The 14,838-nt window shown below is 39.3% G+C and overlaps 2 protein-coding genes and 1 long non-coding RNA gene across 3 annotated transcripts; all 3 read left to right on the top strand.

The window, feature by feature from the left end:
- The first annotated feature begins 349 nt into the window (after nt 1–349).
- Nucleotides 350–1,171, top strand: LOC132706275 (uncharacterized). The gene has a single exon (XM_060677518.1). It carries the CDS (start codon nt 350–352, stop codon nt 1,121–1,123), a length of 774 nt encoding a protein of 257 aa, XP_060533501.1. The 3' UTR covers nt 1,124–1,171.
- A 189-nt stretch (nt 1,172–1,360) lies between these two features.
- Nucleotides 1,361–6,033, top strand: LOC132706274 (zinc finger protein 521-like). Its single transcript, XM_060677517.1, has 6 exons — nt 1,361–1,465; nt 1,527–1,735; nt 1,795–1,926; nt 1,977–2,345; nt 3,647–4,349; nt 5,843–6,033. Exons 2-6 carry the CDS (start codon nt 1,695–1,697, stop codon nt 5,996–5,998), a joined length of 1,401 nt encoding a protein of 466 aa, XP_060533500.1. The 5' UTR covers nt 1,361–1,465; nt 1,527–1,694; the 3' UTR covers nt 5,999–6,033.
- On the top strand, nt 2,354–3,631 carry LOC132706276 (uncharacterized). The gene is made up of 2 exons (XR_009619574.1): nt 2,354–2,670; nt 2,720–3,631. It is a non-coding gene; the product is annotated as an uncharacterized LOC132706276 (long non-coding RNA).
- Nucleotides 6,034–14,838: the final 8,805 nt, after the last annotated feature.

The following is a 14,838-nucleotide window of genomic DNA, read 5'->3' as shown; positions in this document are numbered from 1 at the left end:
ACACCCGCAAACTGAACCGGGTGAGTTTTTGGTTAATAAATATTCGAAATCAATTTCATCGTCGCTAATTCTTACTAGGCACTAAAGTCGATCGATTTTTGTAAAATCTGAAAAATAGTAAAGCCGGTAAAATAGAAGAGCGACCCGGATTATGGAAACATAACGCTAGATGGCGTGGGGATGAAAAAGATGCGGTAAGTCTCGATTTAAATTCAACTGCACACGACACACTTATAAACGAAATAAACATTGAAATTTACCGATAAAGCACACAATCTCGAGATATCGAAGGCTAGGACGATAAAATTCCTCCGCCATCAAACCAATAACGAAACCGAGCCTGGTGACGATGGACCGCCTCCTGCCAAATAACGAGATCTACCTCGACGAAGAGATAAAGGCCGAATACCCGACCGCGACAGTAACGCCCGATAAAACATCGATTGACTTTCGAACGCATAAGAACTTGAGGCCGTTCTGCTACCACTGCGGCGACTACAACCTCAGTTACGGCCAGAAGTACTTCTGGCACCGGTGCGTGAGTTTCCGTCACTTTTTCTGTTACTACTGTTTCGACTACAGCCTGAAAAAGTACACGCACACGTGCGTCGACGGCGAGCCGATAGTAGACGAGTGTCGCACCATCGAGCACTTGCTGTGCGGCAAGCTAAAGTTTTGTTGTAAATCGCCTGGGTGCCGCAAGATATTTGGCGGATCAGCCATCAAGAAACACGAGATAACATGCGAGAAACAGCCCGAGATGGCCTGCCCCGTGAACGGATGCAAGTGGCGGGGAAGGATCGACGTTATGGAAGGCGAACACTTTAAGGACCACGAAGACAGCAAGCTAATTCTGCGCAACGTTGTGCTAAAACTCGATCCTGGCCGCAAATATTACCTGCTAATTCTTGGTAAATTCGTACTCGTGGATTACACGTCCGAAGAGCTCGGCGAGGTGTACGAGCACTCGTTCTCCTTGTCGGTGCGCAATGGTGACGTCGGTACGGCCGTCAAGCCGGTCGGTCTGGTCTCGACGAGCCACACGCTGCTCAAGAAGATAGTGGGCGACGACTCGGTGAAAAGCGTGCGGAAAAACGTGGTCGTTTTCGTGTATTTTGAATGAGAAAACACACCGATACCGACGGACACTTTAACCTGATCGATGGTTTCATACTTCGACCATAGAATAATTGTGGTTAATAAATCCGATTGTATGGTCGATGCTTGATTTATGTATGCCCAAAACGCTTTGTTTACGTGTGATTAAAGGAATTTCTTCTTTACATCTAATTAAAACAATAAAATAGAATTGCCGTCTATGACGTAACGCCGCCCTAACCTATTATTAAAAGTTCTCTTAGCTTTTTACGTCGGGAGAAAGAAGTAGATAGAATGAGTGGTGCAGATCACAAAATACCACCTACGGAACGTGTTTCCTCCTTACTTGCATTATCGATGAAAACAAGTAGCAGCACTACATAGCCGAAATTTTAAGATTGACGCAGAAATTGCCATAACTTTTCCAGATTCCTGGAAATATAATACTGACAAATAACAACCTGCCACTCCGGGACCCGAACGGAAAACGAATTGTGGTCTCTGCGTCTGTTGTCCAATATAATATTTGTGTCTGTGTTGCGGCAACATGGCGGTTTCTATAAAAACAAAACAGAAATCCTAACCGCGTATGAAATATGGACATCAAAAGTGAGATCGTAATTAAGGACGAAAATTTGTAAGTCCTGAACGATGCACGTTAACCACCAGTAACTGAAACGGGGGTTTTTGTTTAAGGCTTAATGTGAAAAGTGAACAAAACGATGAAATTATTTTCATCGATTCGTCGGACGAAGAAACCTCCGCGACTAGCAGCAATACTGACGTCGATGTCGAGGACAAAATCACGAGCACGTACATAATTTACAAGTAAGTTCCTTTTCCGAACTTTAGTCGTAATAACCTCACTCTACCTGTAGAGAACCGCTGCAGCAGCAAGAAAACAAAGTCGACTACTTTTTCTGCGTGGTGTGCCTGTTGGGTTTCACGGATAATCAGAAGCTGGAGAGTCACCTAACTGAGGCCCATTTCTTTATCAAAACGATCTATGTGTGTCCAAATTGTCTGGAATCGCATACGTCCAAGGACGATTTTCAGACCCACTTGATGCAGCACGCGCTCCCTTATTCAAACGATTTCATGGCTTTTGAGTGCAACTACTGTAATCTCAGTAATGGCAGCCGGGTGGGCATGTTGGCACATGTGGAGCAACACTTCCGCAAGGCGAAGCGTCAAATGGACCAGGCAAGCCGATTTTCGAAAACCATCGAATCACTTAAGAGGAACGTGTAAGTAGATGACGTTTCGGACGTTTTTTTTTTCGATACATCGTAAGACTGGCCGTGGAATGTGTAAACTGTCTGTAAAAAGGGTATGTGCCATTTTTAATGCAAGAAAATTACTAGACAACTTAAAAAACAAAGTTTGGAAGATATTCGAGAGTTTTGAAGCACAGGTATCAAACCCAAAATGATGAGTTGAAAGTTAGAAGACGTCTTATTTCAAATTTCAAAAAAGAAGAAAATTTACAAGATTCGGCAATACAATATAGTCAAAAAATAAAGCTAAAGGAAAATAAACTCGATGAATACGCGAATACAATTTCAGTAAAAGGTTATGTTACGTTTTATTACGTTTTTAAAGGCACGTAAATTAGGATTAGGTAATACTATCGTCTTTAACAATATTGTATATATTCTCATGCATCTTATAAGAGCAGAGTTAGAAAGATAATTAGTTGTACAATCTGGGACTCAGAAAGTTAGTCCCCGTAAAGTACATCTGATTTTTTTTAAAGTAACTATTAATATTAGGGACTCGAGGGTTCATCCAGAGCTTTTCAAATATCAAAAACGGCTTGTGACGTCCCGATGCATTAAATGTGAACCGGTTTTACTTGTTAAACTAACCTACAACTCTTTTATCCATGGATTCTACGTTATTTTATGTGTGTGCTAGGTTACGCATTTTGACCTTGTTCGCGTGACATTCAGACTTTGAATGCGTGTAAATTTATTTCTAAATTTACGACGAATACTCCAGAACACATATTCTCTTCTTCTCTTGCTCTTTATAAACAGTTGGGCAAGACTACTATGGCCATCCGCCCATTACCGACATCCACCGAGGATTTTTTTCTTTTGGTCACAGACCAACAGTTAACGAAACTATTACCAACATTTATTCTCAGCTTCCAATATAGGACTTTGACTGATAACAAAAAAAAAACGGCCTCCTCCGCGAACCATCCAGGCCCATCCGGCCTCCATACCGGCGTGAACAGGAAAAAACCGAGGGGCCGACGTCGATTACACCTTAAAAACACTCACTAGACACAAAAAACACTAAATTCACTCGGTGGAAACCGATTCCATAATTTTTGGGGACGATTACAAAGGATTCTGTCTGGAGCGAACGGTCACACTGTCATTAAAAACTCCGGATTCTTCAAATCCCTCGATATGTTTAAAATTATACGTTTGGATATTAGTTCCGGCGGTATCCTATATAATTCAACAATAGCAAATGAACGAGGCACTTAAAATAATTGTTTGGGTCCTTTACCGCCACCTCTCCACTTGCCCGCTAGAAAGACGATGCGCACGCGTCACGGATGGGCGTCGCGGCAGCAACAAAAACGGCCGCCATTTTGCCGGGTGTGCTGCAAACGCGTGTACCGTCTGCGCGAGCACGTCAAAGCGGTGCACTCGGCGACACTCGCGTGTTTCGTTTGCCACGCCCCAGTCACCAAATTGGAAAAGCACTTGCGCAAGGAGCACTTCTACTCGAGACCGATTCACAGTTGCCCGCTGTGTCCGGACACGTTCGAGGTGCGCAAATCGTTCGTCGCGCACCTCCAATCCGCGCACCGGTTCTCCTACAGGGACACGTACACAACGTACATGTGCGTGCATTGCGGCGGCGTGACCTCCGACCACCGGAGCGCGGCGGAACACGCGAACCGGCATTTTCGGGAGGCGGGCGTCGAGCCTACAGACGGTGGCGGGCCCGTCGGGCCCGGAACTTGCAAGCACTGCCTCGAGACGGTCGCGGGCGACGGGCTACGTTGTCGGGGCCCCTGCGGTGGCTCCTATCACCTAAACTGCTCGACCGGCCTGGCCGAGGAACTGTTCGACGTCGACAACGAAAACTGGTTCTGCGTGGAGTGTCGCGGATCCGACGCCAACGAAGCGTTCGGTGTCATTAACGATATCGCGAACACGTCGCGTTCCATGGATGTGGCGACCAATGACTACCGCAGGGAAGCGAAGAGAGTGAAGCGGATGCGAGACGTAAGGCGGGATCACGAGCCGCCGGACGGTAACTAAAGAGTTCGAGACGACTGCGTGTGGTGAAAGTCTGGTGATTTTCCGAGTATAAGTTAATAAACAAAATGTTTATAGAAGCTACCTTAAAAAAAAACTATCGCATACAGTTACTGTTAGCTTTGTTCGGGTTCGTGTCAAAACGTTTTTCAGAATTTGTACGGTCAAAATTTCCCCAGTCTCGAGCAGGGAGTTCTTTTTAACGTTTTTCTAAAGCTTTAGGTTATTACCGTATTATTATTACTGTATTGGGTCCAGTTCTCTTTGTTTTGTACATTAACGATATGTTTCGTGTAAACTCATAATACCCCGACGGGCCATGTTCAAAAACAACGACGAAAATGACTTAAAATTGTTGTACAATAACTTTTCCACCAAAGAGCTAACTTTAAGCTTGTCAAAAACTGTTTTCCTCCCGTTCTCCTCCGAGACTAAACTGAATAAGTTTATCGATATTCACACGACACACAAGCACATGATATTCCAAAAAGCCCGGGAATGTTGTGACATAAAACACCTAAAAATATTGTATAGTGCATTGGTTGAACCGCATCTCACGTACGATCTCTTGGGGTGGGGTGGTTTGACTAATAACTACTGCAGGAAATTTTAAATAACCCAAAGGTAGAGTCTTAAAGTTATATATATTGAACCGCTGATGTTAGACAATTATTTTTTGTCAAAAATTACGAATTATCATTACAAGAACAGTTTATCTCTATTCGAGCCCGATTGTTCGACACGATCTTACTTAGTAACAAAAATTATTGCCGTGATACCTGAAGTGATTCAAAATTATAGACCCTACAATGAATATAAAAAGAAAATAAAAGAAAAATAGTTATTACACCTCATTAAGTTTTTTGATAAGATCCATATAGTTCTGATTTTTGCAAATTTGTTATACACCACATACTTCAAACTTAAAATTTTTATTTATTTATTTTTTTATTTATGTATGTTGTTCAGCTTACAAACAAATATTCATTTGGTGAGCTTTCCCCCGGATCATTTACTATTTATGTATCTACTTATTAATGTTTTTTTGGAATATACTATTTGTAAACAATTATAATTATTACTAATAGAAAATAATATTGTAAGACTGAATACAGGATTTTGGTTCACAAATAATATACATGTATCGTCACAAAAACAGTGCTTTACTGTTTTTTTTTGCAGTAATTCAAAGACCAACTCCCTAAAAAATAAACATAAACAACTCAAGACAATTTGGATTACGATTTATTGTGTGTAATCTGATGACCTATTGCGGTACGTTCCCAAGTTTTCATTCTCCCATCAGACTCCCTCGTACAAGGTTAAAACGGTTAGTTTTGGTTAGTTAAATACGAACCCGAACCCAGCTATCAACGAGACTCTTTAGTTATTGTTCGGTACCTACGGCGAGATATTAGGAAGCAGGAGTAAGTGGGTGTGTTTATTAAATGCTGTTACAGTTGACAGACAGTATTAAGGAGGATCACGCGAAGCTGGAAAACGACATGGAGCGAATCGACAATTTTATACGGAATGCCAAATCGGACAGAATCAATAATAAACTAACGCGGACGGTTTGCAACATCGTCCGCAATCTCCTGCACCAGAGCGATTAGAATGTAGTTGGAAATAAAAATATAAATCACGTCTATGTTTCGTCTTGTTTTCTCTATCGCCGCGCGTAATGCACAAAATTTAACTTTGAGGTTAGCTGAATCCTCTCCGAAAAGTTTTTTGTTTCTGTTCGTAATCCGATGCTAATAAAATAAACTGATCGCTATTTTAGTTGGCAAAAAACACGTGTTTTTAACAGAAAAAATAATTAATCCAACAACCTCAAAAAGGTTAAAATCCAATTTTTCACCATTACAATTACACAATTGCAACAAGTTGTATGCCGTTAATCGGTTTCCACTAATCGTATTACAACTTGTTCTAAGCATAGGCGAGAAGTTGCAACGACTTGTTGCCAACCAAAAATTTAAGTTGGTAGCAATGAGGTTTAGTCATATTTTTAGTTGGTGATGTTTCATATCTTGTGAAGTTATTGTTCAGATCTTGGTCACTACAAGGTTGAAATTGCAGCAATTTGTTGCAATGTAAAATTAAAATTGGGCTTAAAAATTTTACTTGGCAGTTGGGTAGCAATTCAGCATTATGAACTCCAAACAATAATAACCTCGTTTCACTTTCAACACTTGTATACATACCTCGAATTTATTTTCCACACTTAAGCACAAAACGCAAGAAAAATATATGGCATTAAAAACTGGACGTTCGGGTATCTTCTATCGAACCAAAAACGTGTTTTCAGTTTTTTACTATTGCGGCGGCTAGGTTGTAAAATTCAGGCTACATATGTCATCGCTCTGAAGCATTCTTTATTGCAGACAACAGCGAAATATTGAAAATTACAATAGAAAAAGTGACGCTCTACTACGCAAAACTACAAAAAACTAAATGCGGGTGCTCAAATCATCAGAATAAAAAGGAAATGTTTTTTTGTTAATGGCGAATTTTTCTACTTTGCCGGTGCAGTGAAAAAAGTGCTACACCACATAAAGCACACTTCTTGATCACTTGCACACTTCCATGGGTAAAAGACGCATAGTCAGTATAAATACGTTGAAACTTTGTGAGAAGAACCGATGTCCAAAAATTCATAAAAATTCATACTGGAATGATAGATTTCAGTTAATAATGTTTAAATGACGACGCTGGCGGTGCTGATCGTTGGTGGAAAATCCTCTGCTCCCGCTTATCAACATCGCCATCTATGAGAAGCGTTTTGTACCGCGCGCTTCGCCTCCGCCGTCTTAGATGGCGCTCCTTGTGGATTTAATTTTTCGAAGGCTTATTTCTACGGCGAACGCGGCCGTCGCGGCTCCCAAACCGACGCCGAACATACCGAACGCGAACGCCAACGGCCGGAGGGCGATTTTTTTCGGCGCCGGGTTCGCGTCGACGTCCGACAAACTAAAGATGGCGTCGTAGCGTTTCTCCCAGTACTCCTGGATGCCCCCCTCGATCATCCGCAGGATGTTGACGTCGAAGACGTCGGTCAGCGGAGAGCCGTAATTAACGATAAATGACATCAGTATAGGAACGGTCCGTTGCTCGATCTGATAGTAACATTTTTTTTTCAACTTGGTGACGATGTACATGAAATGCTGATTCGCCATTTTGGACGTCGTTACGTAGGCGTGGCGCGCGCAGCCGCGCACGCCCTCATCGAATGCGTCGTGTTCGACGTACTTTAGGTTGCGCATCAGTTTCTCCTTTACGCCGTTTTCGAGTGACGCGTTGAGGGTGACACCGAACTCTGTCCAGGAGTATAGCGGCATGCCGGACTCGGCAAACTCCCGCAGCGTTTTGATTTCGTCGGGTTTGCGGGGCACGCTCAACAAACTGACCAGTTGGCCTTGAAAGTAGCTCGATATTTCGAACGTCGGCACCACGGTAGCGACAAAAACTGCCCGGAAACAAGCAGACTCGAACTGCCTGGCAGATCTGCCGGTCGAGACGAGCACTATTTCGAGCAACACCTCCGAATAAGACAGGCCGGTCGTTTTTAAGTAAATACCGTAGGCAACGAGGGTCGCGAACAGCGATATCGTGACGGCCAGCGGCAGGATCGAGGTCACGTCTTGCGGAACGGGTTCCGCCACGGGCACCATTATCACAAGCTCGTCGCGATCGTGTGGGTACGTGAAATCCACCTGGAATAAGGAAAACTCGTATGGCCTACTGGTGCACTTGGCTCCCGATTTATATCAAAATTAATAATGTAATTTATATTCCCCATTTTTTTTTTTGGTTAGTGTTGATGATTTCGCCTCGGGTGCCAAGTTCACGGGCCGGATAGACGTAATAAATAAGAAGAAATGCTCAGCGAAATCTATATTTTTTCAAATATCTCGCGCCCTGTATAATTGACGAAACTTGAAATTCTCACGATACGGTTTACGATACTGTTCAAATAAAATTATCCCATCTTTAAAGGTTTTGCATTTATCGCCAATAATTCAGCCACAAAACCGGAAATTTTTAGGATATTTTAGATTTTTTGTCCATAAACGGCACACCCTGTATATGATACAATCATTGTTCGAAGTAGAGGTTATAACCCTGGATTTTCCACGCGTCCTGGTTCAAGAATTTTTTGAAAATAGTAAATGGTTTTCGAGAAACTAAGTTTTTTCTGAAACCATGCAGTGCGCCGTAATAATCAATGACGTCATGGCGTCTTGACAGTCCCGGAAATAGCGATTTCAATATGGATTTTTTCAAATATCCCGAGCAGCGTATGTGATAGACGGAAACCGCAAATACAAAAATTGTAGCTACCGAGATATAAAATTTTTATACGAGCGCAGATATTTTCGAAAGTAAAAAGATAGGAAAGGTGCGCAAGTGTCCCTACCAAAGATCTATACTCGTCCATCAGAAACCTGCTGTTGAACGAGGCGTGAGCGGCGCCCGAATGAACCTGTTTCAGGACGCCTCCGATGTAGGTCGCGTTGGCATTGCCGAAAGTGTCACCGTCGTCGGGCGACACGTACTCGAACCTACCGCGCACGCTCCCCACGATTATTTCCGACGTCATTCCGTCCCTTCGCATGTACCTCGTCTTGTTCCCCCATTGGTGCGGTTCCGCAGCGACACCGGGAAACATCGCGATCAAAACGGCGCGGTGGTTCAAATCACGACCGACGTCGTAAAATTTATCAGGCAATAAAACGGTAGGGCCGTTCGTCAAAACGTCACGGAACATAACCGCCCCGTCATCTTTCAGAAAGTACACATTGACGGTCCAGTGGTCCGTGGCGTAAGTTCGATAGAATCGATCCACGGCCTGCTCGGCAAGTCCCTTTCGCACGATTAATATTTTGTCTTTGGGTTTCCAAAAGAACAGGGACGAGATCGAGGCGAAGCTGTCTTCTAGAGATGCGTCGTCGTCGAGAAACGCTACGTACAGCTTCCTGTCGTTGAAAGCTTCGCGACGATTCCCGATATCCATAGGGCGAGGCGATTTGTCGGGGTAGAGAAGGTAGACAACCTGTCGTTCTTTGGAGAGTAGTGTCGGAAACACGGAGTAGCTCGCGGTAAGGAACACGCAAACCACTAGATCGACGGGATTCGAGTTGACGATTTTCGAGACCGCGCGGTACGGTACAGTAGACGGATCTTCCTGTTCGAATGGCGCCAAGCTACAGCACGCCCCACAAATAAACGATGTCACTAACACTGCAAGAATACAGGAACCTGTAAAAAATATCTAAAAATAATTAAAGACATTTGCATACACTGCTATATTATATTTTTTCCTATTTATATTTTAAAAATATTATATTATATGCATACACGGTATATGTATTTACAAATGCTCCGGATTCCACCTGAATCCAAGTTTCTGACTTTTTCTTCATACGTTAACTAAAATTGCTTGCTGAAAATTGTCAGGTGGCAGTAAATAGTATGTGCCATTTTTTTACGGCTCGATTGTAAAAAAAAAGATTTTGTGTTCAAATTTTTAATATTGGTTGTTGGTCACCCTATCTCCCTCTCACTTTTATAAGGAAATCAACCCCAAATATATAACAAAGGCTCTCAGTCGGCGAAATAAATATATTTGACAATTGTCATTTTTGACATAACATTTAAAATATATCAGAAACGGTAAGACATGTTATTAGTTATAACGTATTTATAGAAAGTTTCGGATAATTCATACTATTGCTAATATATTTAAAATACGAAAGTTGTTGCTTGTTCACGAAACTACATATTTATATTTATAACAAATATAAATATTTGAAAGTATGTAAGTGGACTCAAACCATTTTTGTGAGTATCTGGTGCGTTATTTTGATATTTTTTTAAAATTCATAAATGGACCCGGTACATCCTCACGGAAATGCAGGGCCGGAATCCAAATATGTCGTACTTACCGCAAAACGATACAGCGGAGAACATGCTGCTCGCGGTAGGGCCTAATGGCAAGTGAAACAATTCAAACGTGAGGTTAATACATCGGCTACGATTTTTTTCCTTCCGGTTAACTTTTACATTAAATTTGATCGATAAGTGCATTAGGGCCGAAGTTTTCAAATCACGCGGGTTTCTGTAACGACATTACGCATCGCTCCGACCAACTTTTAAACCGCAATCTCGTGGGTAATTATTTTTAACTCGGCCCGTGGACAAAACGGTGCGCCCGACTTGATATCGCTTGCTGATTAAATAAAATGCTTTTTAAATAGTTCGGCGCGACTTTTGATGACATTTGCATTTCTGTTCCCCGTCAAGAACCTCGCGGCGACTGCTGAAGACGAGGGAACGGTTTAATTTGAATGTGTGGGGGACAATGTTTCAGTGTTGAATAACTTCGAACTTTGTTATTGTCATTGTGTCTTCATTAATCAAAAAGAAAGAAATCTTATAATTTAATCCAACTAACAACTTACTGACGAATAGAAAACCACCCGCCAACAAACATTTAAAATATCTATATTTTGGCAATAAAATGACACACGCATGCCCATCGTATATTTAGGCAACTGTTTTTTTTTTCTTTTATTAGTACTAATTAGCACCTTAAAAGACAAGGCAAACCTCTTAGACAAATAAGGCTGCTGATTGGTTTTTAACTTTTAGTAAGTAAGTTCACAGCTCAACATTTTTTATCTTATTTCTTATTTAAATTATTTTATTTCATTGTTAATTTTACATTATTTTTTTACACAATCTACCAGTTTTCGCGAGAAAATTTTAAGCAGGCTTTTTAGAATTTCTGGAGCCCGTCACTATCCGTCGTTAAACCTGGGCCATAAACTGAGTCAGCATATGACAGCTTCTAGACATTGATAATTTAAGGTTGGAGCTCATGATTTCACGAATTGTGTAGAGTTTTCTAAGCAATCCATATTGACGGAGTAAATTTAAAGATATATTTTTTGAATTGTAGGTTATCCACGGCTCAACATTTTTTATCTTATTTCTTATTTAAATTATTTTCTTATTTCATTGTTAATTTTACATTATTTTTTTACACAATCTACCAGTTTTCGAGAGAAAATTTTAAGCAGGCCTTTTTGGAAATTCTGGAGCCCGTCACTATCCGTCGTTAAACCTGGACCATAAACTGAGTCAGCATATGACAGCTTCTAGACATTGATAATTTAAGGTTGGAGCTCATGATTTCACGAATTGTGTAGAGTTTTCTAAGCAATCCATATTGACGGAGTAAATTTAAAGATATATTTTTTGAATTGTAGGTTATCCACGGCTCAACATTTTTTATCTTATTTCTTATTTATATTATTTTCTTATTTCATTGTTAATTTTACATTATTTTTTTACACAATCTACCAGTTTTCGAGAGAAAATTTTAAGCTTTTTGGAATTTCTGGAGCCCGCCACTATCCGTCGTTAAACCTGGGCCATAAACTGAGTCAGCATATGACAGCTTCTAGACATTGATAATTTAAGGTTGGAGCTCATGATTTTACGAATTGTGTAGAGTTTTCTAAGCAATCCATATTGACGGAGTAAATTTAAAGATATATTTTTTGAATTGTAGGTTATCCACGGCTCAACATTTTTTATCTTATTTCTTATTTATATTATTTTCTTATTTCATTGTTAATTTTACATTATTTTTTTACACAATCTACCAGTTTTCGAGAGAAAATTTTAAGCTTTTTGGAATTTCTGGAGCCCGCCACTATCCGTCGTTAAACCTGGGCCATAAACTGAGTCAGCATATGACAGCTTCTAGACATTGATAATTTAAGGTTGGAGCTCATGATTTCACGAATTGTGTAGAGTTTTCTAAGCAATCCATATTGACGGAGTAAATTTAAAGATATATTTTTTGAATTGTAGGTTATCCACGGCTCAACATTTTTTATCTTATTTCTTATTTAAATTATTTTCTTATTTCATTGTTAATTTTACATTATTTTTTTACACAATCTACCAGTTTTCGAGAGAAAATTTTAAGCAGGCCTTTTTGGAAATTCTGGAGCCCGTCACTATCCGTCGTTAAACCTGGGCCATAAACTGAGTCAGCATATGACAGCTTCTAGACATTGATAATTTAAGGTTGGAGCTCATGATTTCACGAATTGTGTAGAGTTTTCTAAGCAACCATATTGACGGAGTAAATTTAAAGATATATTTTTTGAATTGTAGGTTATCCACGGCTCAACATTTTTTATCTTATTTCTTATTTAAATTATTTTCTTATTTCATTGTTAATTTTACATTATTTTTTTACACAATCTACCAGTTTTCGAGAGAAAATTTTAAGCAGGCCTTTTTGGAAATTCTGGAGCCCGTCACTATCCGTCGTTAAACCTGGGCCATAAACTGAGTCAGCATATGACAGCTTCTAGACATTGATAATTTAAGGTTGGAGCTCATGATTTCACGAATTGTGTAGAGTTTTCTAAGCAATCCATATTGACGGAGTAAATTTAAAGATATATTTTTTGAATTGTAGGTTATCCACGGCTCAACATTTTTTATCTTATTTCTTATTTATATTATTTTCTTATTTCATTGTTAATTTTACATTATTTTTTTACACAATCTACCAGTTTTCGAGAGAAAATTTTAAGCTTTTTGGAATTTCTGGAGCCCGCCACTATCCGTCGTTAAACCTGGGCCATAAACTGAGTCAGCATATGACAGCTTCTAGACATTGATAATTTAAGGTTGGAGCTCATGATTTCACGAATTGTGTAGAGTTTTCTAAGCAATCCATATTGACGGAGTAAATTTAAAGATATATTTTTTGAATTGTAAGTTATCCACGGCTCAACATTTTTTATCTTATTTCTTATTTAAATTATTTTCTTATTTCATTGTTAATTTTACATTATTTTTTTACACAATCTACCAGTTTTCGAGAGAAAATTTTAAGCAGGCCTTTTTGGAAATTCTGGAGCCCGTCACTATCCGTCGTTAAACCTGGGCCATAAACTGAGTCAGCATATGACAGCTTCTAGACATTGATAATTTAAGGTTGGAGCTCATGATTTCACGAATTGTGTAGAGTTTTCTAAGCAATCCATATTGACGGAGTAAATTTAAAGATATATTTTTTGAATTGTAGGTTATCCACGGCTCAACATTTTTTATCTTATTTCTTATTTATATTATTTTCTTATTTCATTGTTAATTTTACATTATTTTTTTACACAATCTACCAGTTTTCGAGAGAAAATTTTAAGCTTTTTGGAATTTCTGGAGCCCGCCACTATCCGTCGTTAAACCTGGGCCATAAACTGAGTCAGCATATGACAGCTTCTAGACATTGATAATTTAAGGTTGGAGCTCATGATTTCACGAATTGTGTAGAGTTTTCTAAGCAATCCATATTGACGGAGTAAATTTAAAGATATATTTTTTGAATTGTAGGTTATCCACGGCTCAACATTTTTTATCTTATTTCTTATTTATATTATTTTCTTATTTCATTGTTAATTTTACATTATTTTTTTACACAATCTACCAGTTTTCGAGAGAAAATTTTAAGCTTTTTGGAATTTCTGGAGCCCGCCACTATCCGTCGTTAAACCTGGGCCATAAACTGAGTCAGCATATGACAGCTTCTAGACATTGATAATTTAAGGTTGGAGCTCATGATTTCACGAATTGTGTAGAGTTTTCTAAGCAATCCATATTGACGGAGTAAATTTAAAGATATATTTTTTGAATTGTAGGTTATCCACGGCTCAACATTTTTTATCTTATTTCTTATTTAAATTATTTTCTTATTTCATTGTTAATTTTACATTATTTTTTTACACAATCTACCAGTTTTCGAGAGAAAATTTTAAGCAGGCCTTTTTGGAAATTCTGGAGCCCGTCACTATCCGTCGTTAAACCTGGACCATAAACTGAGTCAGCATATGACAGCTTCTAGACATTGATAATTTAAGGTTGGAGCTCATGATTTCACGAATTGTGTAGAGTTTTCTAAGCAATCCATATTGACGGAGTAAATTTAAAGATATATTTTTTGAATTGTAGGTTATCCACGGCTCAACATTTTTTATCTTATTTCTTATTTATATTATTTTCTTATTTCATTGTTAATTTTACATTATTTTTTTACACAATCTACCAGTTTTCGAGAGAAAATTTTAAGCTTTTTGGAATTTCTGGAGCCCGCCACTATCCGTCGTTAAACCTGGGCCATAAACTGAGTCAGCATATGACAGCTTCTAGACATTGATAATTTAAGGTTGGAGCTCATGATTTTACGAATTGTGTAGAGTTTTCTAAGCAATCCATATTGACGGAGTAAATTTAAAGATATATTTTTTGAATTGTAGGTTATCCACGGCTCAACATTTTTTATCTTATTTCTTATTTATATTATTTTCTTATTTCATTGTTAATTTTACATTATTTTTTTACACAATCTACCAGTTTTCGAGAGAAA

Source organism: Cylas formicarius, unplaced genomic scaffold (assembly GCF_029955315.1).
Source record: "Cylas formicarius isolate icCylForm1 unplaced genomic scaffold, icCylForm1.1 PGA_scaffold_8__14_contigs__length_24414737, whole genome shotgun sequence".
In the NCBI taxonomy this organism is placed as follows: Eukaryota; Metazoa; Arthropoda; class Insecta; order Coleoptera; family Brentidae; genus Cylas; species Cylas formicarius.
The sequence above is the reverse complement of the archived record's forward strand: the minus strand, read 5'-3'. Positions and strand labels throughout refer to the sequence as shown.

Bases quoted from the DNA above. Each gene is read 5' to 3' on its own strand.
- LOC132706275 (XM_060677518.1), top strand. From the start codon at position 350: ATGGACCGCCTCCTGCCAAATAACGAGATCTACCTCGACGAAGAGATA.
- LOC132706274 (XM_060677517.1), top strand. From the start codon at position 1,695: ATGGACATCAAAAGTGAGATCGTAATTAAGGACGAAAATTT. The intron at 1,927-1,976 runs GTAAGTTCCTTT...CTCTACCTGTAG, and splicing joins AGCACGTACATAATTTACAA to AGAACCGCTGCAGCAGCAAG. The intron at 2,346-3,646 runs GTAAGTAGATGA...CTTGCCCGCTAG, and splicing joins GAATCACTTAAGAGGAACGT to AAAGACGATGCGCACGCGTC.